The following is a 22,655-nucleotide window of genomic DNA, read 5'->3' as shown; positions in this document are numbered from 1 at the left end:
CCGCCGTCACCCTTATAAAAGGGGCAACACTGTTAGCTCAGAGGGGAGTTAGATACGGTTATGCTTTTATGTAATTTCTTTTAAGATCAAAACTTTGATCATCGAGTCTCGTTAAGAAATGGTTTATTGTAATTCTGCTTTTTGCATTAATACAAACTTGGTTATTACTTCATCTCTGAGTTTGGAATAACTTCAAGCGGTGTACCCTAGAGGCTAAGGGCCTGGCCCTAGAGGACACATGCTTCTGTATTATTACGTTTGGTTTATGCGTGGTTTGCTTATCGACGTTATTTCGTAATCTGATGTGTTTTATAAGTTTACATCACATGCTCTGTTATGTTTAATTCATTAAGGCTTCTACAGACATAACAATTGTATTGACTCTGCATCATATTGCTGTTATTTTAAGAGTTGATCTAATATTGCTAGTCTTGACAGAATACTGTTATTGTTCCATTACAGAGCTTTTTTTTTGTGCACCTGTTCATTAACGTTACGGAATTCATCTTGGGAGTTATGTTCTTTACGATTGTTGGATTTATGAACAATGTTGTTCTGTCTTGAAACACAGTCATATTCTTTCTAACTGAGATTGATACTTGGATCAGATTACTATTTAAGTGTGATGTGTGCGTATATGGTTTTCAAGCGTTGTTCCATAATTTATCAGTAATCAGTGCTGTTCCATTGGTGTGTGTTGTTCAATTCGCCCTTAAGAGTGAAAGATTGTCGTTTGATTACGATTAATGCATTTGATCTGATAGATTAAGATTGTTACTGCTTATGAGACTTAGTTGCTGTTCTATTTCTTAGCTGTTGTCCCATTTCAGAATTGTTGTTCCATTGCAGACTTGTTGTTCGATTCCTTAATTGTTGTTCCATTTCTCATCTGTCGTTCCATTTATTGGTGTTGGTGTGAATAACGATCTCAAGCTGTAGTGAGCATTGGCATTTACTGTCCGGCTCCCAAATCCACGATCTATTCTCTGATTTCCTTTTCCATCAGTTTCCAAAGGGATGGGTTATTGCTACCGAACCCTTGACTGATAAGTTGCTTAGTCTTTTGAATGTGTGATTTAATCTTTTGAAGAAGTTAAGCTATAGACAAGCATCCATTTACTCTTGTATTTCTGAACAATGTACTACTAGCATTACTCTGCCAAATGATAGCCTCAGACTGAGACACTCTTTGAAATAACAAAATGTTCCCGGATTGACATATGAATGTGAGGTAATTAGAGGTGAAAGAGACCCTTTTTATAGCTCTACATGGGTTGCCTTGTTGAAAATATCAACAAAAAATGCTAAAAATAGAAAAGCTAAAAATAGCATTGCTATAGATAACATTTCAGGATATATTCCAATTTTAATTTGCCCTTGAATTAAAATTGAGAATTAAAATTCGAATTGAGTCTCACCAGCTTTTTGAAAAGTAATTAATTAATTCATCTTGAGTTAATTAGTTGGTTAAAATCAAACATGAAGTCTTTGTGAAGACATGCAACAGTTGTCCCTTTGATTGAGGAAGTTATCCCTTAATTAAGGAGTTAAGGATGAGTTGTATTTTAGTTATAATTAGTTAGCTCAGTTAACTGAGTTAATTCCAGTTAAATTAGTTCCAAACAGTTTGTGGAACTAATTGTGAGTTCAGTCAGTTAATGCATGCATGCATGCAACTGGTGTTCTCCAGATAACTGAATATTCTCTCATAAATAACTCATGCATGTCAGTTCAGAGAAAGACCTAGTTGAGATTAAAGGCAGGGACAATGTACTATCAGTTGCTATAATATTCCTATGAGAATATCTCTTGCACGCAAAAGGAATTTATTCCTTGAGGATTGTGTAGTTACTACAGAGGTCAGAGCAGTGTGTGAGGTGAGAATCACACAGGTTGCAGCTGGAGGACCCAGAAGAAATTGCGCAAGGAAATAGGAGGCTTAGAGGACAGAGGAGTAGGTATATGTGTTGTCTATTCTGTCTATGAGCAGCAGAGAGGGATTTTACTGAGAGCTGGATAGCTTGAGAGCTAAATCTTTGTGCAATCCTGAGATATTTCCACTTGTATGATAATACAAATAGCGGGGTTTTTAGCTAAGGCTTTCCCTAGAGTATTTTTTTGTGTTTCCTGTGTGATTGAAACTTCTTCTCTGTTATATGTGTTTTCTCTGCTCTTGCTCAAAATCGATTAAGCTTCTGCAAGTTTGATTGTAGAAGTAGGTTAAGTTTTTTGCTTTAGTACATTTCATAATCAGTTTAATCTACAGTGAGAATTTATACATGGTATCAGAGCAATGGTGATCAAAGCGGAGAACAATATACAAAGAAGGGAGAAGTTCGAAGTTTTAAGTTCTTGATTGTAGGTACAAAATTGATTTCTTATCACATCTAAAAGTTCACCAATGGCATTCAATGGCTTGAGACATGAGTATGCCTTGGATGGCAACTCGAATTACATAGCATGGAAGGATCGCATGGAAGCCATATTAGAGGACAATGGTTTGAATGACATCATTGATCAAGAAGTCCCCAAGCCAGCAGTAGCTAATGCCCAAGAATTGGTGGAATGGAAGAAATGTGTGGCGAGAGCGAGGAGGATTATTTTGGAGGGAGTTCGAGACCATATTGTCTCGAGTCTCCATGGGAAGGAAACTCCATTTTCAATGTGGAAGACATTGAAGGACTTATATCAAAACATCATCGACCAGAGGAAGTTGGCGCTGAAAGACAAGCTTCGTAAAATCAAGTGTAAAAAGGGTGATACGATCTCTACATATCTGAACAAGCTCACCACCTGCATAGATGAGCTTGGAAGTGTAGGAATCATGACAGCTGATGATGATATGGTGAGTCTTGCTCTCCTTGGTCTTCCAAAGAGCTGGCATAGCTACTAGGATTCAGTGAATGGAAGAGACAAACTACCAGATTGGGAATGACTGTAATCGGATCTGATGCAGGAGGAGATCAGGAGAAGCGCCAGAGATGGTTCTTCATCTAGGCATGATGATGAAGAAAATCTAGCCTTAGCAAGTAAGGCGCGGAAAGGGAAAGGGAAGGCTTCCCATTCCAAATCGAGTTCTTTCCATGGTGGGAAGAAGATTGATAAATCTAAAGTGAGATGCTTTAATTGTCATGAGGTGGGCCATTATGCAACTAATTGTCCATTGAAGAAATCCAAGAAGGGATCCTCGAAAAGATCAAATGGTGAGGCACTGGCCTCATAGTTCGAATTGAATTTTACCCTCATCGCATGCATGGTTTCATTGATGGTGGGTTGTGTTTGGTACTTGGACAGTGGAGCCTCATTCCACATGACCGGCGATAAGAGTTTATTCAGTACCTTGGAGGAGAAGGACCTCTAGATGTGCATAGAGATGGGCGATGATGGAAAGTACCGTGTTTCAAGTGAAGGTACGGTTTTGTTTTAGAGGGAGCATGGAGCTCCTCTCACCCTAACTGATGTAAAGTATGTGCCTGGACTGAATAAAAACTTGGTATCGGTCGCGATGTTGGAAGACAAAGGCTATGATGTAGTCTTCAGTAAAGGAAAGGCATTCCTGAGACACATAGCCATAGGTCAGACCAAGAGGATTGGGATTCGAGTGAAGAATCTCTACAAGCTAGAGGTAGATGACCATGCTACATTGAGTTCCAAAGCAGAATTGGTGCAAAGCCAAGATATTGGCAAGTTATGGCATAGAAGGTTGGGCCACTTGCACCATGGGGCCTTGAAGATAATGCTGCAGATTTCTATAGGACTTCCTAAAGGTAAACTTGAGCAAGTGGACACATGCAAAGGTTGTACCTTGGGTAAGTATGCAAAATATTCCTTTCATGATCGAGACAGTCGAGTTGAAGTAGTATTGGAGCGAGTTCATACAAATGTGTGTGGACCATTCTCGACAGCCTCCACCACTAAACAAAGGTACTATGTGATTTTCATTGATGATTTTTCTCGTAAGTGCTGGATCTATTTCATGCATAAGAAGGATCAAACCTTCTAAAGGTTTTGTGAGTTCAAAGCCTTGGTTGATAAAGAATCAGAAAGAAGATCAGGGCTTTGTGAAGTGACAATGGTGGAGAGTATGTCTCTCAAGGGTTTAAGGACTTCTCTGCAGTAGAAGGAATTAAACGGGAGTTGACGGCACCTCATAACCGATAGCAGAATGGGGTGGCCGAGAGGAAGAACAAAATGATTGTGGGGGAAACTCAGGCGATGTTGCATGACCAAGGGCTACCACTTCATTTGTGGGCTAAGGCATGCAACACAGTTGTTTACTAGCAGAATAGAAGCCCGCAACACATACTTGGGATGAAGACACCAGAGGAAGCTTTCTCCGAGAAGAGACCAGATGTGGATCACTTCAGGATCTTTGGCTCATCAGTTTATTTCCATGTGACCAAGGATTCCCAGAAGAAGCTAGAGCCGACAACAGAGTTGGGGATACTTGTGGGGTACACTGATACTCCCCACAACTATTGAGTGTATTTGCCTACCAGTCAGAGGACAGTGGTTCGCAGAGATCTTAAGTTCAATGAGCTGAAGGCCATGTGAGTTTCCCTTGAGAGGGAGCTCAAGATGTAGGCAGAGGAGGAACTTTTGGTTCCTAAGGAGGAGGAGCCTCAGACTGATGCGGAGCAGCCGCATGCAGAGGTTTCAGGAGTGGAGACATCCACTCATGCAGAGTCTTCCAGAGATGGGCGGAAGTGCACGAGAGAAGCTGACAGATTGTTGCTGGATGCAAAAGAGAATGTGGGAGAACCATCTTCTCAGCGCGGACAGAGGAGGTCACCTGAGCGGTACACTAGTTACATGGCCCTTGTTGGGGAATCTGTAGAGATTGAACCATGTTTCTTTGAGGAAGCAGTGCAGCAGCCAGTTTGGGTTGATGACATGGTGGAGGAGTATGACTCCATAGTTCGGAATAGTGTTTGGGATGTGGTTCCAAGATCGAAGAATAAGTCAGTTGTGAGTTCCCGTTGGCTTTACAACGTAAAGGATGCTGCTGATGGTAGTGTGGAGAAACATAAGGCAATGTTTATTTCTAATGGTTTCTCACAGGTCGAGGGAATCGATTATGATGAGACTTCTGCTCCTGTAGCAAGGTACTCATCTATCATATCGATGTTGGCACTATCAGCACAGATGGGTTGGAAGATCCATCAGATGGATGTGAAGATTGCATTCCTCAATGGCAAGATTGAGGAAGAGGTGTACATAGAGCAGCCGGAAGGATTTGAGACCTTTGATCATGAGTCGCATGTGTGCCGACTCAAGAGAGCTTTGTACGGGATGAATCAAGCACCTCGTGCTTGGTACACCAGGATTGACAACTACTTCACCGGGTTGGGCTTCACAAAGAATGAAGTATATGTGAACTTGTAACACATTATGGTGGAAGGTAAGCAGTTGATCATTGTTCTTTATGTTGATGATCTCATATTGACAAGTGATGATTAGTTGATCATGTCTTGCAAGGAGGACCTTGCAAGAGAGCTCGAGATGAAAGACATGGGTCTCATGCACTACTTTCTAGGCATGGAAGTGTGGCGGAAGGATGGGGAAGTGTTTGTGTCTCAAGGCAAGTATGCCAATGAGATACTCAGGAGATTCAACATGGAGAAGTGTAAGACCATGCAGACTCCTCTTGCAGGTAACTGGAGGAAGGAGGATGATACTTCAGGTGAGGTAGTAGAGGCTACTGTGTATCAACAACTTGTGGGTTCATTGATGTATTTAGTGAACACATGACCAGATTTGTGCTTTGCGGTGAATCAGCTGAGTCAAGCTATGGTTCAACCTACCAAGCTGTTTTGGAAGACAGCGAAGCATGTTTTGAGATACCTTAAAGGCACATCTCAGTTTGGATTATGGTACAGACGGTCAGAGGGAGAGAAGCTATAGGGCTTCACAGATGCAGATTGGGCAGGGAGTCCATCAGATTGAAAGAGCACATCAGGAGGAATTTTCAAACTTAGTTCAGCTGTAGTTTCTTGGTACAACATGAAACAGAGGTCAGTTGCACTTAGCTCAACAGAGGTTGAATACATGGCTACAAGTCAGGCAACATATGAGGCCATTTGGATGCAGAAAATTCTAGTTGGTTTGTTTGATCAGAGGATGATTCCAACTGTGATCTATTGTGATAATCAGAGTTGTATCAAACTATCTAACAATCTAGTATTTCATGATAGGTCCAAGCATATCGACATTCGGTATCATCATCTCAGAGACTGTGTGGCGAGGAGGATCATGTTGTTGCAGTATATTTCGACCGAGGAGCAAGATGCTGACATTTTGACTAAGGCATTGTCAAAGTGTAAATTCGAGTTCCACAGAGACAGGATCGGGGTGGTAGATAATCCCTTATTATTGAGATGGAGTGTTGAAAATAGCAACAAGAAATGCTAACAATAGAAATTCTAAAAATAGCATTGCTATAGATAGCATTTCAGGATATATTCCAATTTTAATTTGTCCTTGATCTGAAATTGAGAATTAATATTCGAATTTAGTCTCACCAGTTGTTTGAAAAATAATTAATTAATTCATCTTGAGTTAACTAGTTGGTGAAAATCAAACATGAAGTCTTTGTGAAGACATGCAACAATTATCCCTTTGATTGAGGAAGTTATCCCTTAATTAAGGAGACAAGGATGAGTTGTATTTGATTTGTAATTAGTTAGCTCAGTTAACTGAGTTAAGTCCAGTTAAATTAGTTCCAAACAGTTTGTGGAACTAATCGTGAGTTCAATCAGTTAATGCATGCATGCATGCAACTAGTGTTCTCCAGATAACTGAATATTCTCTCATAAATAACTCATGCATGTCAGTTCAGAAAAGCCCCAGTTGGGATTAAAGGCAGGGACAGTGTACTATCAGTTGCTAGAATATTCCTATGAGAATATCTCTAGCATGCAGAAGGAATTTATTCCTTGAGGATTGTGTAGTTACTACAGAGGTCATAGCAGTGTGTGAGGTGAGAATCACACAAGTGGCAGCTGGAGGACCCAGGAGAAATTGTGCAAGGAAATAGGAGGCTTGGAGGACAGAGGAGCAGGCATATGTGTTGTCTATTTTGTCTATGAGCAGCAGAGAGGGATTGTATTGAGAGTTGGATAGCTTGAGAGCTAAAGATTTGTGTAATCCTAAGATATTTCCACTTGTATGATAATACACATGGTGGGGTTTTTAGCTAAGGCTTTCCCCAGAGTATTGTTTTGTGTTTCATGTGTGATTGAATCTTATTCTTTGTTATATGTGTTTTGTTTGATCTTGCTCAAAATCGATTAAGCTTCCACAAGTTTGATTGTAGAAGTAGATTAAGTATTTTGCTTTAGTACATTGCATAATTAGTTTAATCTACAGTGAGAATTTCTACATGCCTCTCATTTTCTATGCAACTTCCCAACTAAAGGCTGGTTGTCCACTAGCTTTGCCAAATTTTGGAGTTGAAGGCTCACTGTCAGCTTGAACTGCTCAATTCCGAGAGCAAGGTTGGTTGCCCTCAAGGATTGTGCAATTCTCTAAGGCAAGCCCAGAACTAGGGGGAAACCAAGTCAGGAGATCATATTATGGGTTAGACAGTAAACCAAATAATAAAACACAAGCCATAATGCAAAGGATCAAGCTCAATCAAAGCACCAGTACCTGGGTCAGTGTGAGATGAGTTGTTGTAGTTTAAAAGGGATGCTCCAAAACGAAGCAAAGGAAAAATTTTGGAGGGTGGTTGTAGCTGCTACAACACTTTTATATTAATGGAAATATTTTGTATCATTTTACTAAAAATAAAGAAATATTAATAAGGTTTATATATTTTTAAGAAATAATATGTTAGCATAAATCCATTTTAACTTTGAATCTATCAAAAATTGGCAAACCCATTGAGGTGTCAATAAATTTTCAAAATATTTTAATTTAAAGATGGTTTTCACATTAAAAGACACACACACACACACATATATCACTTGTCAACTACATATTGAGTATAAAACAAATTATACATTTACTTTATTGTTACCAACACATCATATACGATTAAAATATCCTTTCGTATATCAAATGTTAACTCCATTAGAAACATTAAAAAGCATAACACACCTCACTCATCATAAAATTTAAAAACACATATAGACAAGATTGAGATTATTGTTTTTATTGTTATTAACTTTTAATAACTTATATATATATATATATATATATATATATATATATATATATATATATATATATATATATATCTCTTTTGAACTGGATCACTCTTGTCGTTACACTCTTAAATTTGAATGAGTTTGTGAATCCATGAACTTGCACCTTCTTTATCTTCTCAAGTTGTTTTTATTAGATGATTAATCCCTTTGTGGCATGTTTCTTTCCAGTCTGAATGAGTTTGTGAAAAATTTATACAATCACTTTTCGTACAAGAAAAACTCATATTCAGAGTAAGATTCCACCAAAGCACATAGTAAGATTGATGTGATTTCAACAATTCATTTTATATTTCCACTAGATGGAATGAGAAGCCATGTACAAAATTACACTATTATTTCGATGCTACATGTAACCAAACAATTGCCAAGAGGCAAAATGAAATGCCTTCTATCACATACATAAATATATGTGAGGAATGGATCTACTAACTACATGTTGTACATTGCTAGTCTGGAGCCTTGAACTGTGAACACACATTATAAATGAAGGGTGCACACATCTCTGAACACCAAAATTTTATTCAAATACTAGCATTCTCTAGATATTTTATTTTGAAATGATCCAATAATGTTATTAATCCATGACTTCGAAATTTTTTCCAAAATTCCTCAAACTTATATCCTCTATACATAGGAGGATGTTGTTCATCAACCAAGGATGTTGCAGGAGAAATGAAGGCATCCATTGTAGGGATAAAGAAAGTAGGAATTTATATGTGTGCAGTGAACACCCTTGTTACTATTTGATGCTCAACACTTTTGAATCTCCCATTGCTCACAACCTATTTATAATCCAATGATCATGTACCACAGAAAAAAATTATAATTAATACAACTTGATTCTCGAAGAGAAATTTATGATGATTTTCCGTAGATCATTTGTTTGAGACTTAATTATGGAGCATGCATAAACACTAACTTCTTTGAACTATATCTCAGAAAATATAGAGAATTAAGATTTGAAATTTTTACACGAAGTTCACCAAGATTTGCTACTCCACGTGGTTGAAATTTCAACATCTAAAGCCTCATATAAAAAATGTTATAGCGAAATTCCAAGACGACCTATTTCAAGCAATGAAACCCTAGAATCCAAAGCTCTGATAACCAATGTTATGTAACCAAATCACAAAATAGAAGAAGAAATAGATCAACGACTTCAAAATAAGTCTCTTCGAGGGGGAGACCTCCTTTTATGTCACATAAATGAACAATTCTTGGATGATACAAATGACAAGACCTCCTTGATATATATAGGAGTCTAGGTGTTATAATATAATCAGATCCTACATAAAAAAATAATAATATAAGGGAATAGCAATAACAATAGTGGGCTTTTATGGGGCACAACAATAATAATATGGGGGATACATGGGCACAACAATAACAATAAGGGGGATCTATTAATAATAATAATAAGGGGGCTACAGTAGTATTATAGGGACCTAACAAAGGAGGACTTGGTATATGGTTTTGGGTCTTCTTTTCTCATTTGATCAAATTCTATACAAAGAGAAGAAGATATTTTAGGTTTTCCCCTTGGAGGGTTTTTCCCCTAGCTTGCAGCTTAATTTTTGTGTCTATTGTCTATTATTTTTTCTCTTGATAGTTTTGATGAAAAGAATCTAACAAAGAACATAAGAAGCTAACATAAGTTCACAAGCTTTTATCAAGGATAAGGAGAAAAAATTTAAATAACTTCCCTAGTACATTCTCCAACATCTTATTGGTAGCATGCATTATCGTTGCAGGTTTATTGATGGAGTAAATTTTGAGGGATTGGGAGTGACTAACCTTCTCTTTGTGGCTGATGGCCGCATTTCACACTTTGGTTATATAAGGGTATCCTCATTAGCGGGTTTAGTTATGTTAATGATCGATCTCAATCAATGTTCTTCATTTTATTCCTACACACCACAGAATGCATGTTAGTCTTCAAACTAGGGATAGTTCTTTATAACTCAACTATATAGGTTCATGACTCTATATATATCTCATTTCCCTACCTAGTATTGGTATGCATATGTTTGTATCCCGATAATTTCTTTGCCTGGTACTAGAATGAGGGTTTTACTTTTATGCTTCAAGGTGTTAAATCTAGTCTAGGTATTGGGCTGCATCCTCTTCTACAACTCCAGGTTATCTATTGTTTTGGGGAATTAGGTTTTTGCAATCACGTTGGGATTTCCTTCCATTTGATTTTCTTTTAATTTACTATGTCAATGCTTGTGTTGGTTATTTTCTTTAGGTGCTAGTTACTGGATTGTTGGAGTTTGTGGACTTTTAGTGTGCTGCATAGTGAGTGGGGTTTGAAAAGTGTTATTAGGGTTATGCCTTTTATATGTTGTGAAGTCTCCATTTTGTTTGATATTAAACTTTGTCTGGGGTGTTGGGGGGATGACTTGGTAGTGTTTTGGATTGTTAGTCAAGATTAATCTCTTTATTTATTTGGTTGGCCTTGGCCCTATTTTGGGTGGCTGGAATTACCGTCTTGCTTTAGGTACCATGCCTCCTCATCAAAGACAGACAAATCAAAGAGGGGGAGCTAGTAATGTTGGTCCTCTGCATAGTAGACTCTTTGCTTGGGACTCTATTGCATCATATTTTGACCATGTCCCTCCATAAATATAAAAGAAAATTCGTCCACTGAAATCATAAGAGTTTGGAGAACGCCCTTACTTTTCTAATTCTAAAATTGGAATCAAGGTTTTACAATGGCTCCTAGACTCAAGAAAGTTCGGGAAGAGGAGATTGTGTTTTTTACACTCCCTCTTGGTCCATCAACAATTGGACACTCTTTCTCACATGGTTTTAAGAGATAAACAAGTGAAAATTATAATCTCTTTGCTGAGAAGGAGGATATTAAACAATTTATAAGGAATATGTGTCATTGCTTTGATGATATCGATGCTCGTCTAAGTAGGGTGGAAGGCTATTTGGTGTCAGACTCGGCTTCAAGGGGCCTGTCTAACCCCCTTGGAGTCGCTACTAATCCTCCTATTGATAATCCTCCCAATTTATAATTATCTCTTTAAATTAACAATGATGAATGCTTTGGAATTTTTTGTCTTCTCTCGAGGTGTATCCATAGTATCAATTGTTCCTTGTGTTTCTCCCAATCAAGAAATACAGTGATGGCACTGTGGGATGATACATGGTTGGTTCTTATTCTCTCTCTTAACATAATGGTTTTCTCTCATGGATTTTGTTGGTTAGTTCTTAACGCCTCTCTTAACGCAATTGTTTTGGTTCAATGCTATTGCGCTGGACTCACGGGTTATGAGAAAGGACTTAGACACACTGCTTTATTTCTTCTTTTTGTTGGCTTGAGGTAAAGTATGGTGGATTGATTAGCGACACACTAATTTGCAAGTTTGTTGTTTGTGTTTTGGCATTAAAGACTTGTGATGATGGTCTTTCTCGTTCTCAGTTTCATGTCTACTTTATGCGTTGTTTGGTTTATTAGTAATTGTGTTTTAGTCTGTGGGTAGCTATGACCTATGGATGCTTCCTTACTGTAGTTTTGATACTGTTATCTCTTGCTATCTTTTATATCAGTTTTAAAAAAATGAAATATTAAAAAAAATTATATACTTTTAAGAAATATTATATTAACCTAAATCAATTTAACTTTCGAACTATTAAAAATTTGACAAACCCATTAAAGTATCAATAAATTTTTAAACTCTTTTAATTAATATATATATATATATATATATATATATATATATATAAAAAGTATACATTTATTTTATTTTATTTTATTGTTAACCGCACATTATATATTTTACTTAAAATAAACATTAAACATTAAAAAACACATATGGACAACATTATTGTTTTTATATTTTTAACTTTTTAATAACCTTTTATATAGATAGATAATCTCTTTTGAAGTGGATCCCTCTTGCCCTTACACTTTAAAGTTTGAATGAGTTTAATCCATGAACTTGTAGCTTCTTTATCACTCAAATTGTTTTTATTGGATGATTAATCCCTTCGTCACATGCTGCTTTCCAGTCTGAATGAGTTTGTGAAAACTTTATACAATCTTTATACGATAACTTTTCGTACAAAAAAATTCGCATTCAGAGGAAAATTCCATCAAAGCCGTAGTAAGATTGACGTACCATACAAGAAACCCTAACATTCACGTTATATTGCCGCTAGATTGAATGAGAAGCCATGTACATTTATTTTATATTCGCTGCCACTAATCGAATAGATTGAATGAGAAGCCATGTACAGAATTACACTATTATGTCGGTGCTACATGGAACCAAACAGTTGCCAAGAAGCAAAATGAAATGCCTTCTATCACAGACATAAATATATGTGAGGGACGGATCTGCAAACTGCATGTTGTGCACTGCTAGTCTGGATTCTAGAACTCTGAACACACATTACAAATGAAGGGTGCACACATCTCTGAACACCGAAATTTAATTCAAATACGAGCATTCTCTGGATATTCTATTTTGAAATGATCCAATAATGCTGTTAATCCCTTACTTCGAAAAAATTTCCAGAATTCTTCAAACTTATATCCTTTATACATAGGCGGATGCTGTTCATCAACCAAGGACGCTGCAGGAGCAATGAAGGCATCCATTGCAGGGATAAAGAACGTAGGAGTTGATATGCGTGCAGTGGACGCGTTTGTTACTGCTCGATGTTCAACACTTCTGAATCTCCCATTGCTCACAACCTATTTATAATCCATAATCACGCACCAAACCAAAAGAATGATTAATATTACTAAGCTTAGATTTAAGACTTTTGTGATTTTTTTTTTTCAGAGTGAAAATCAGCATATATTATATTGAGAAAATATAAGGATATACATATAAGCCAATATAGCAGGCGTGCTATTGAGCCTCAATATCAGGTGTTGTCCATCCAATAACATTCCAGAGGACATGTACAGGCCATGAAGAGGCATAGGGCCGAATAAGATCAAAAGGGAATCCATATGACGATACAACGAGATGATAAAGACAGAAAAATACAGAAAATAGCATGGAGCATACAATAAGTTGCAGAGCCATGCAATCCTGAAGCCGAGAGACTAAAACCGTTCTGACATTGCACAACGAGGAGGAACCTGTGATATAAAAATGGCCAGGAACAAAACAGAGCCAAAAACCCACGGCCAATATAGAGGGAAAACCTGTGCAAAGACATGAAAACTTGAAGAGGGAAACAGAGACATCAACATGATGGATTTAGCATCGCCGATATGTGAGTGAGAGAGGAGAGGATTGGTTCTTTGGAATCCTGAAAAATGCATGCATTTATCCACTTCCAGAGACACCAACAGGTAATGATAAATAAATTTTTCTGATTAACTACATTATTATGAATTGGGCAGTGGTTTGAATCCATTAATATGATTCATCTTCAATACAAAATTCCAAAAATCAACTTAATTTTATGAATTGGGTAATGGCTTGAATCAATTAATATGATTCATCTTCAATACAAAATTCCAAAAATCAACTTAAATTCCAAAAATCAACTTAATTATTATGAATTGGATAGTGGTTTGAAAGAATTAATATGATTCATCTTCTATAAAAATTCCAAAAATCAACTTAGTTCTTAATAATGTGATTAATAAGAAAAACATTTATCTATAATATCATCAATATTAAAAAAAATCATATAAAAATATAGAAGTACCTGCCCCTTACTAACCTGCACTTGATCTCCCAGGTTGACAACGAAGGCGTTAGGAATGGGTTCTACAGCGACCCACTTTCCATTTTTTTGTACTTGCAGGCCACTGACATCCCCTTGCATTAAAACCGTGATGGCACCTGAGTCTGAATGACCTGCTAAACCCATGGTAAGATCTGGGTTTGGGCACTGAGGATAGTAATTTATATTCATCAGCTGCTCATGTTCTCCAAAAACTCTATGCAAGTAATCAGAGTCGAGCGCTAGGGCTTCAGAAATTGCAGCTAGCAGCTTTAAACTTAGTGTTATCAATTCCACAGCGTATTTGCCCGCGATCTCTCTGTAACAAGAAGTTAACACGATAGATGAATGCTGTAATGCAGTTTAACAAATGTGGATTTATCTTCACCACATTTGGGATGTGAGTGTAAAAAGAGAAGCTCAACTTTTTATCCCATATAAATTTAAAATGTTTATATGCATATTCGATATTTTTTTAAAGTAGAAAAATTGTATTTTTTCACTAATAAAAAGAGAGTACATTCTCTGAGCTTTTCCAAGCCTAGTCATTAATATTTATTTGTAATAGTTTTTAGGCTTATTTCAATTGCTGATTCCCAAAATATTTCGCAATCAGATAAACATATGTGAACAAAAAGATTTGAATATTCCTCATTCCAGTTCTACACTACCATATAAAACCATAAAATAATTGTTGGACCCTGTATTCATAAGTGCACCATATCATAAAAATTCATCAAAATGAGATAAAATTCATCAAAAATGAGATATATCTACATATTTGATATATCTAATTGAATTTATGTCAATTGCAAATTCAGGTAATATCTTAAATAAAATTCTTTATTAGGAAATATTTTAAATAAAATTCTTTATTTGCATAATTATTATATCTTGCTGAATTTATGTAGATTGCACATTCAAAAAATATCTTAAATAAAATTTAATAGTGACAATATTTAATTCTTATTCTCCAAATCTACATCAAAATACCCAGTATATTTAAATTAAATAAAAAAACAAAAACAAACAAACATCCCAATTTTGCATATATCATATCAAATCATTCTTAATGGATCCCTGTTAAGATTAGCCATCCATTCTCCATAAATCGAGATCAAGATGAATATATTCTCATATATATGATCATAGGTTAAATTTCGATTCTCGATAGATCCAGATTAATATGAATATATCCTTATACTCTTTTACATATATATAATGAAAAATAAGTTAACTACTTACCGGTATGCTGCTGGTTTTTCAGGCCAGGAACCCATGACTTCCTGCACAGGATGGCAAGGTTGAGTCAGATAGTCCATCCAGTTATGAACTTTTTCTTTGTGAATATCGAAACTTGTAGAAAGCCGAACTTGCTGCTTTCGGTCCTCTGAGTAAAGGGATGCTCGGTTTTCGACAGGCATTTCGAAGAATTCTTTGGCAATCCCCATCATATTTTTCATAACCGTATCTGGCACTCCATGGTTCACTATCCGTAGTTAATATATCTCAATTATATCAACCATATGCCTTGGCCAGAAAAGTACAAGTCACTAACCATTTCACTATGAAACTTCAAACTTAAGCAATTTTCCAATTAGTGATGAAAGAGTAGCCACGTTCTCATAATATGTGTTTTTGGAATTTGAATCGTTAAAACACATATTTTTAATCATATTTAAATTCATAATATTTTTTTTGGGAATTTGAATGGAAAAAATACATGTTTTTAATCTTATTTAAATTCATTATATTTTTTTTGGTTCCTAAGGAGGAGGAGGCTGAGACTAATGCGGAGCAGCCGCATGCAGAGGTTTCAGGAGTGGAGACATCCACTCATGCAGAGTCATCCAGAAATGGGCGGAAGTGCACGAGAGAAGCTGACAGATTGTTGTCGGATGCGAGAGAGAATGTAGGAGAACCATCTTCTCACCGCGGACAGAAGAGGTCACCTGAGTGGTACACTGGTTACATGGCCCTTGTTGGGGAATGTGTAGAGAATGAACCATCTTTCTTTGAGGAAGCAGTGCAACAACCAGTTTCGGTTGATGATATGGTGGAGGAGTATGACTCCATAGTTCGGAATAGTGTTTGGGATGTGGTTCCAAGATCGGAGAACAAGTCAGTTGTGAGTTCTCGTTGGCTTTACAAGGTAAAGCATGCTGCTGACGGTAGTGTGGAGAAACCTAAGGCAAGGTTTATTTCTAGTGGTTTCTCACAGGTTGAGGGAATTGACTATGATGAGACTTTTGCTCTTGTAGCAAGGTACTCATCTATCATATCGATGTTGGCACTATTAGCACAGATGGGTTGGAAGATCCATCAGATGGATCTGAAGATTGCATTCCTCAATGGCAAGATTGAGGAAGAGGTGTACATAGAGCAGCCGGAAGGATTTAGGACCTTCGATCATGAGTCGCATGTGTGCCAACTCAAGAGAGCTTTGTACGGGATGAAGCAAGCACCTCATGTTTGGTACACGAGGATCGACAACTACTTCACCGGGTTGGGCTTCACAAAGAGTGAAGCAGATGCGAACTTCTAACACATCATGTTGGAAGGTAAGCAGTTGATCATTATTCTTTATGTTGATGATCTGATATTGACAAGTGATGATCAGTTGATCATGTCTTGCAAGGAGAACCTTGCAAGAGAGCCCGAGATGAAAGAAATGGGTCTCATGCACTACTTTATAGGCATGGAAGTGTGGTAGAAGGATGGGGAAGTGTTTGTGTCTCAAGGAAAGTATGCCAATGAGATACTTAGGAGATTCAACATGGAGAAGTGCAAGCCCATGCAGACTCCTCTAGCAAGTAACTGGAGGAAGGATGATGCTACTTTAGGTGAGGTAGTAGCGGCTACTGTGCATCAACAGCTTGTGGGTTCACTGATGTATTTAGTGAACACATGACCAGATTTGTGCTTTCGGGTGAACCAGTTGAGTCAAGCTATGGTTCAGCCTACCAAGCTATTTTGGAAGGCAGTGAAGCATGTTTTGAGATACCTCAAAGGCACATCTCAGTTTGGATTATGGTACAGACGGTCAGAGGGAGAGAAGCTATAGGGCTTCACAGATGCATATTGGGCAGGGAGTCCATCAGATCGGAAGAGCACATCAGGAGGAATTTTCAAACTTAGTTCAGCTGCAGTTTCTTGGTACAACATGAAACAGAGGCCAATTTCACTTAGCTCAGCAGAGGTTGAATACATGGCTGCAAGTCAGGAAACATGTGAGGCTATTTGGATGTGGAAAATTCTAGTTGGTTTGTTTGATCAGAGGATGATTCCAACTGTGATCTATTGTGATAATCAGAGTTGTATCAAACTCTCTGACAATCCAGTATTTCATGATAGGTCCAAGCATATCGACATTCGGTATCATCATCTCAGAGACTGTGTGGCGAGGGGGATTATGTTGTTGCAATATATTTCGACCAAGGAGCAAGATGCTGACATTTTGACTAAGGTATTGTCAAAGTGTAGATTCGAGTTCCACAGAGATAGGATTGGGGTGGCAGATAATCTCTTTCTTATTGAGAGGGAGTGTTGAAAATAGAAACAAAAAATGCTAACAATAGAAATGCTAAAAATAGCATTGCTATAGATAGCATTTCAGGATATATTGCAATTTTAATTTGTCCTTGATCTAAAATTGAGAATTAATATTCGAATTTGGTCTCACCAGTTGTTTGAAAAATAATTAATTAATTCATCTTGAGTTAATTAGTTGGTGAAAATCAAACATGAAGTCTTTGTGAAGACATGCAACAATTATCCCTTTAATTGAGGAAGTTATCCCTCAATTAAGGAGATAGGAATGAGTTGTATTTGATTTGTAATTAGTTAGTTCAGTTAACTGAGTTAAGTCCAGTTAAATTAGTTCCAAACAGTTTGTGGAACTAATTGTGAGTTCAGTCAGTTAATGCATGCATGCATGCAACTAGTGTTCTCCAGATAACTGAATATTCTCTCATAAATAACTCATGCATGTCAGTTCAGACAAAGACCCAGTTGGGATTAAAGGCAGGGACAATGTACTATCAGTTTCTAGAATATTCCTATGAGAATATCTCTTGCATGCAGAAGGAATTCATTCATTGAGGATTGCACAGTTACTACAGAGGTCATAGCAGTGTGTGAAGTGAGAATCACACAGGTGGCAGCTGGAGGACCCAGGAGAAACTGTGCAAGGAAATAGGAGGCTTGGAGGATAGAGGAGCAGGCATATGTGTTGTCTATTATGTCTATGAGCAGCACAGAGGGATTGTATTGAGAGTTGGATAGCTTGAGAGCTAAAGCTTTGTGTAATCCTAAGATATTTCCACTTGTATGATAATACATATGGCGGGGTTTTTAGCTAAGGCTTTCCCCAGAGTATTCTTTTGTGTTTCATGTGTGATTGAATCTTCTTCTTTGTTATCTGTGTTTTGTTTGATCTTGCTCAAAATCTATTAAGCTTCCGCAAGTTTGATTGTAGAAGTAGATTAAGTATTTTGCTTTAGTACATTGCATAATTAGTTTAATCTACAGTGAGAATTTCTACATGCCTCTCATTTTCTATGCAACTTCCCAACTGAAGGCTAGTTGTTCACTAGCACTACCAGATTTTGGAGTTGAAGGCTCACTTTCAGCTTGAACTGCGCAATTCCCAAGAGCAAGGTTGGTTGCCCTCAAGGATTGCGCAATTCTCTAAGGCAAGCCCGGAACTGGGGGGAAACCAAGTCAAGAGATCAGATTGTGGGTTAGACAGTAAACCAAATAACAAAACACAAGCCACAATGCAAAGGATCAAGCTCAATCAAAGCACAAGTACTTGGGTCAGTGTGAGATGAGTTGTTGTAGTTTAAAAGGGATGCTCCAAAACGAAGCAAAGGAAAAATTTTGGAGGGTGGTTGTAGCAGCTACAACACTTTTATATTAATGGAAATATTTTGTATCAGTTTACTAAAATAAAGAAATATTAATAAGGTTTATATATTTTTAAGAAATAATATGTTAGCATAAATCCGTTTTAACTTTGAATCTATTAAAAATTGGCAAACCCATTGAGGTGTCAATAAATTCTCAAAATATTTTAATTTAAAGATGGTTTTCACATTAAAAGATACACATATATCACTTGTCAACTACATATTGAGTATAAAAAAAATTATACATTTACTTTATTGTTAGCAACACATCATATACGATTAAAATATCCTTTCGTATATCAAATGTTAACTCCATATGAAACATTAAAAAGCATAGCACACTTCACTCATCATAAAATTTAAAAGAACATATAGACAAGATTGATATTATTGTTTTTATTTTTATTAACTTTTAATAACTTTATATATATATAATCTCTTTTGAACTCGATCACTCTTGTCGTTACACTCTTAAATTTGAAGGAGTTTGTGAATCCATGAACTTGCATCTTCTTTATCGTCTCAAGTTGTTTTTATTAGATGATTAATCCCTTTGTTGCATGTTCCTTTCCAGTCCGAATGAGTTTGTGAAAAATTTATACAATCACTTTTCGTATAAGAAAAACTCATATTCAGAGCAAGATTCCACCAAAGCACGTAGTAAGATTGACGTGGATTTCAACAATTCATTTTATATTTCCACTAGATGGAATGAGAAGCCATGTACAAAATTACACTATTATTTCGATGCTAGATGTAACCAAACAATTGCCAAGAGGCAAAATGAAATGCCTTCTGTCACATACATAAATATATGTGAGGAATGGATCTACAAACTACATGTTGTGAATTGCTAATCTGGAGCCTTGAACTATGAACACACATTATAAATGAAGGGTGCACACATCTCTGAACACCAAAATTTTATTCAAATACTAGCATTCTCTAGATATTTTATTTTGAAATGATCCAATAATGTTATTAATCCATGACTTCGAAATTTTTTCCAAAATTCCTCAAACTTATATCCTCTATACAAAGAAGGATGTTGTTCATCAACCAAGGATGTTGCAAGGGAAATGAAGGCATTCATTGTAGGGATAAAGAAAGTGGGAATTTATATGTGTGCAGTGAACACCCTTGTTATTATTTGATGCTCAACACTTTTGAATCTCCCATTGCTCACAACCTATTAATAATCCAATGATCATGTACCACAGAAAAAAATTATAATTAATACAACCTGATGCTTGAAGAGAAATTTATGATGATTTTCCGTAGATCACTTGTTTGAGACTGAATTATGGAGCATGCAGAAACACTAACTTCTTTGGGCTATATCTTAGAAAATATAAAGAATTAAGATTTGAAATTTTTACACAAAGTTCACCAAGATTTGCTACTCCACGTGGTTGAAATTGCAACATCTCAAGCCTCATATAAAAAATGTTATAGAGAAATTCCAAGACGACCTATTTCAAGCAATGAAACCCTAGAATCCAAAGCTCCGATACCAAATGTTATGTAACCAAATCAGAAAATAGAAGAAGAAATAGATCAACGACTTCAAAATAAGCCTCTTCGAGGGGGAGACCTCATTTTAAATCACATAAATGAACAATTCTTGGATGATACAAATGACAAGACCTCCTTGATATATATAAGAGTCTAGGTGTTATAATATAATCAGATCCTACATAAAAAAAAAAAATATAAGGGAATAGAAATAACAATAGTCGGCTTTTATGGGGCACAACAATAATAATATGGGGGATACATGGGCATAAAAATAACAATAAGGGGGATATATTAATAATAATAATAAGGGGGCTACAGTAGTATTATAGGGACCTAACAAAGGAGGACTTGCTATATGGGTTTGGGTCTTCTTTTATCATTTGATCAAATTCTATACAAAGAGAAGTAGATGTTTTAGGTTTTCCCCTTGGAGGGTTTTTCCCCTAGCTTGCAGCTTAATTTTTGTGTCTATTGTCTATTATTTTTGCTCTTGATAATTTTGATGAAAAGAATCTAACAAAGAACATAAGAAGCTAACATAAGTTCACAAGCTTTTATCAAGGATAAGGAGAAAAAATTTAAATAAATTCCCTAGCACATTCTCCAACATCTTATTGGTAGCATGCATTGTCGTTGCAGGTTTATTGATGGAGTAAATTTTGAGGGATTGGGAGTGACTAACCTTCTCTTTGTGGCTGATGGCCGCATTTCACATCCATGCCTCCTCATCAAAAACAGACAAATCAAAGAGGGGGAGCTAGTAATGTTGGTCCTCTGCATAGTAGACTCTTTGCTTGGGACTCTATTACATCATATTTTGACCATGTCCCTCCATAAATATAAAAGAAAATTCGTCCACTGAAATCATAAGAGTTTGGAGAACGCCCTTACTTTTCTAATTCTAAAATTGGAATCAAGTTTTACAATGGCTCCTAGACTCAAGAAAGTTCGAGAAGAGGAGATTGTGTTTTTTACACTCCCTCTTGGTCCATCAACAATTGGACACTCTTTCTCACATGGTTTTAAGAGATAAAAAAGTGAAAATTATAATCTCTTTGCTGAGAAGGAGGATATTAAACGATTTATAAGGAATATGTGTCATTGCTTTGATGATATCGATGCTCGTCTAAGTAGGGTGGAAGGTTATTTGGTGTCAGACTCGGCTTCAAGGGGCCTGTCTAACCCCCTTGAGTCGCTACTAATCCTCCTATTGATAATCCTCCAAATTTATAATTATCTCTTTAAATTAACAATGATGAATGCTTTGGAATTTTTTGTCTTCTCTCGAGGTGTATCGATAGTATCAATTGTTCCTTATGTTTCTCCCAATCAAGAAATACAGTGATGGCACTGTGGGATGATACATGGTTGGTTCTTATTCTCTCTCTTAACATAATGGTTTTCTCTCATGGATTTTGTTGGTTAGTTCTTAACGCCTCCTTTAACGCAATTGTTTTGGTTCAACGCTATTGCGCTACACTCACAATTTACGAGAAAGGACTTAGACACACTGCTTTATTTCTTCTTTTTGTTGGCTTAAGGTAAAGTATGGTGGATTGATTAGCGACACACTAATTTACAAGTTCGTTGTTTGGGTTTTGGCATTAAATACTTGTGGTGATGGTCTTTCTCATTCTCAGTTTCATGTCTACTTTATGCGTTGTTTGGTTTATTAGTAATTGTGTTTTAGTCTGTGGGTAGCTATGACCTCTGCATGTTGATGCTTCCTTACTGTAGTTTTGATACTGTTATCTCTTGTTATCTTTTATATCAGTTTTAAAAAAATAAAATATTAAAAAAAAATTATATACTTTTAAGAAATATTATGTTAACATAAATCAATTTAACTTTGGAACTATTAAAAATTTGACAAACCCATTAAAGTATCAATAAATTTTTAAACTCTTTTAATATATATATAACACTTCATTTTGAGTATAAAAAATATGCATTTATTTTATTTTATTTTATTGTTAACCACACATTGTATATTTTACTTAAAATAAACACTAAACATTAAAAAACACATATGGACAACATTATTGTTTTTATATTTTTAACTTTTTAATAACCTTTTATATAGATAGATAATCTCTTTTGAAGTGGATCCCTCTTGCCGTTACGCTTTAAAGTTTGAATGAGTTTAATCCATGAACTTGTAGCTTCTTTATCACTCAAGTTGTTTTTATTGGATGATTAATCCCTTGGTCACATACTGCTTTCCAGTCTGAATGAGTTTGTGAATACTTTATACAATCTTTATACGATAACTTTTCGTACAAAAAAAATTCTTATTGAGAGGAAGATTCCATCAAAG

At 36.3% G+C, this 22,655-nt stretch overlaps 1 protein-coding gene across 1 annotated transcript; it reads right to left on the bottom strand.

The window, feature by feature from the left end:
- Positions 1–12,381: 12,381 nt before the first annotated feature.
- LOC149147917 (protein DMR6-LIKE OXYGENASE 2-like) lies at positions 12,382–15,388 on the bottom strand. The gene is made up of 3 exons (XM_089445241.1): positions 15,156–15,388; positions 13,908–14,229; positions 12,382–12,918 (listed from the first exon to the last, which is right to left on the bottom strand). Exons 1-3 carry the CDS (start codon positions 15,371–15,373, stop codon positions 12,658–12,660), a joined length of 801 nt encoding a protein of 266 aa, XP_089301367.1. The 5' UTR covers positions 15,374–15,388; the 3' UTR covers positions 12,382–12,657.
- Positions 15,389–22,655: the final 7,267 nt, after the last annotated feature.

This window comes from Pinus tabuliformis, chromosome 9, assembly GCF_031772625.1.
Source record: "Pinus tabuliformis cultivar Carrire ecotype Pingquan chromosome 9, CPIR1, whole genome shotgun sequence".
Classification (NCBI taxonomy): Eukaryota; Viridiplantae; Streptophyta; class Pinopsida; order Pinales; family Pinaceae; genus Pinus; species Pinus tabuliformis.
The sequence above is the reverse complement of the archived record's forward strand: the minus strand, read 5'-3'. Positions and strand labels throughout refer to the sequence as shown.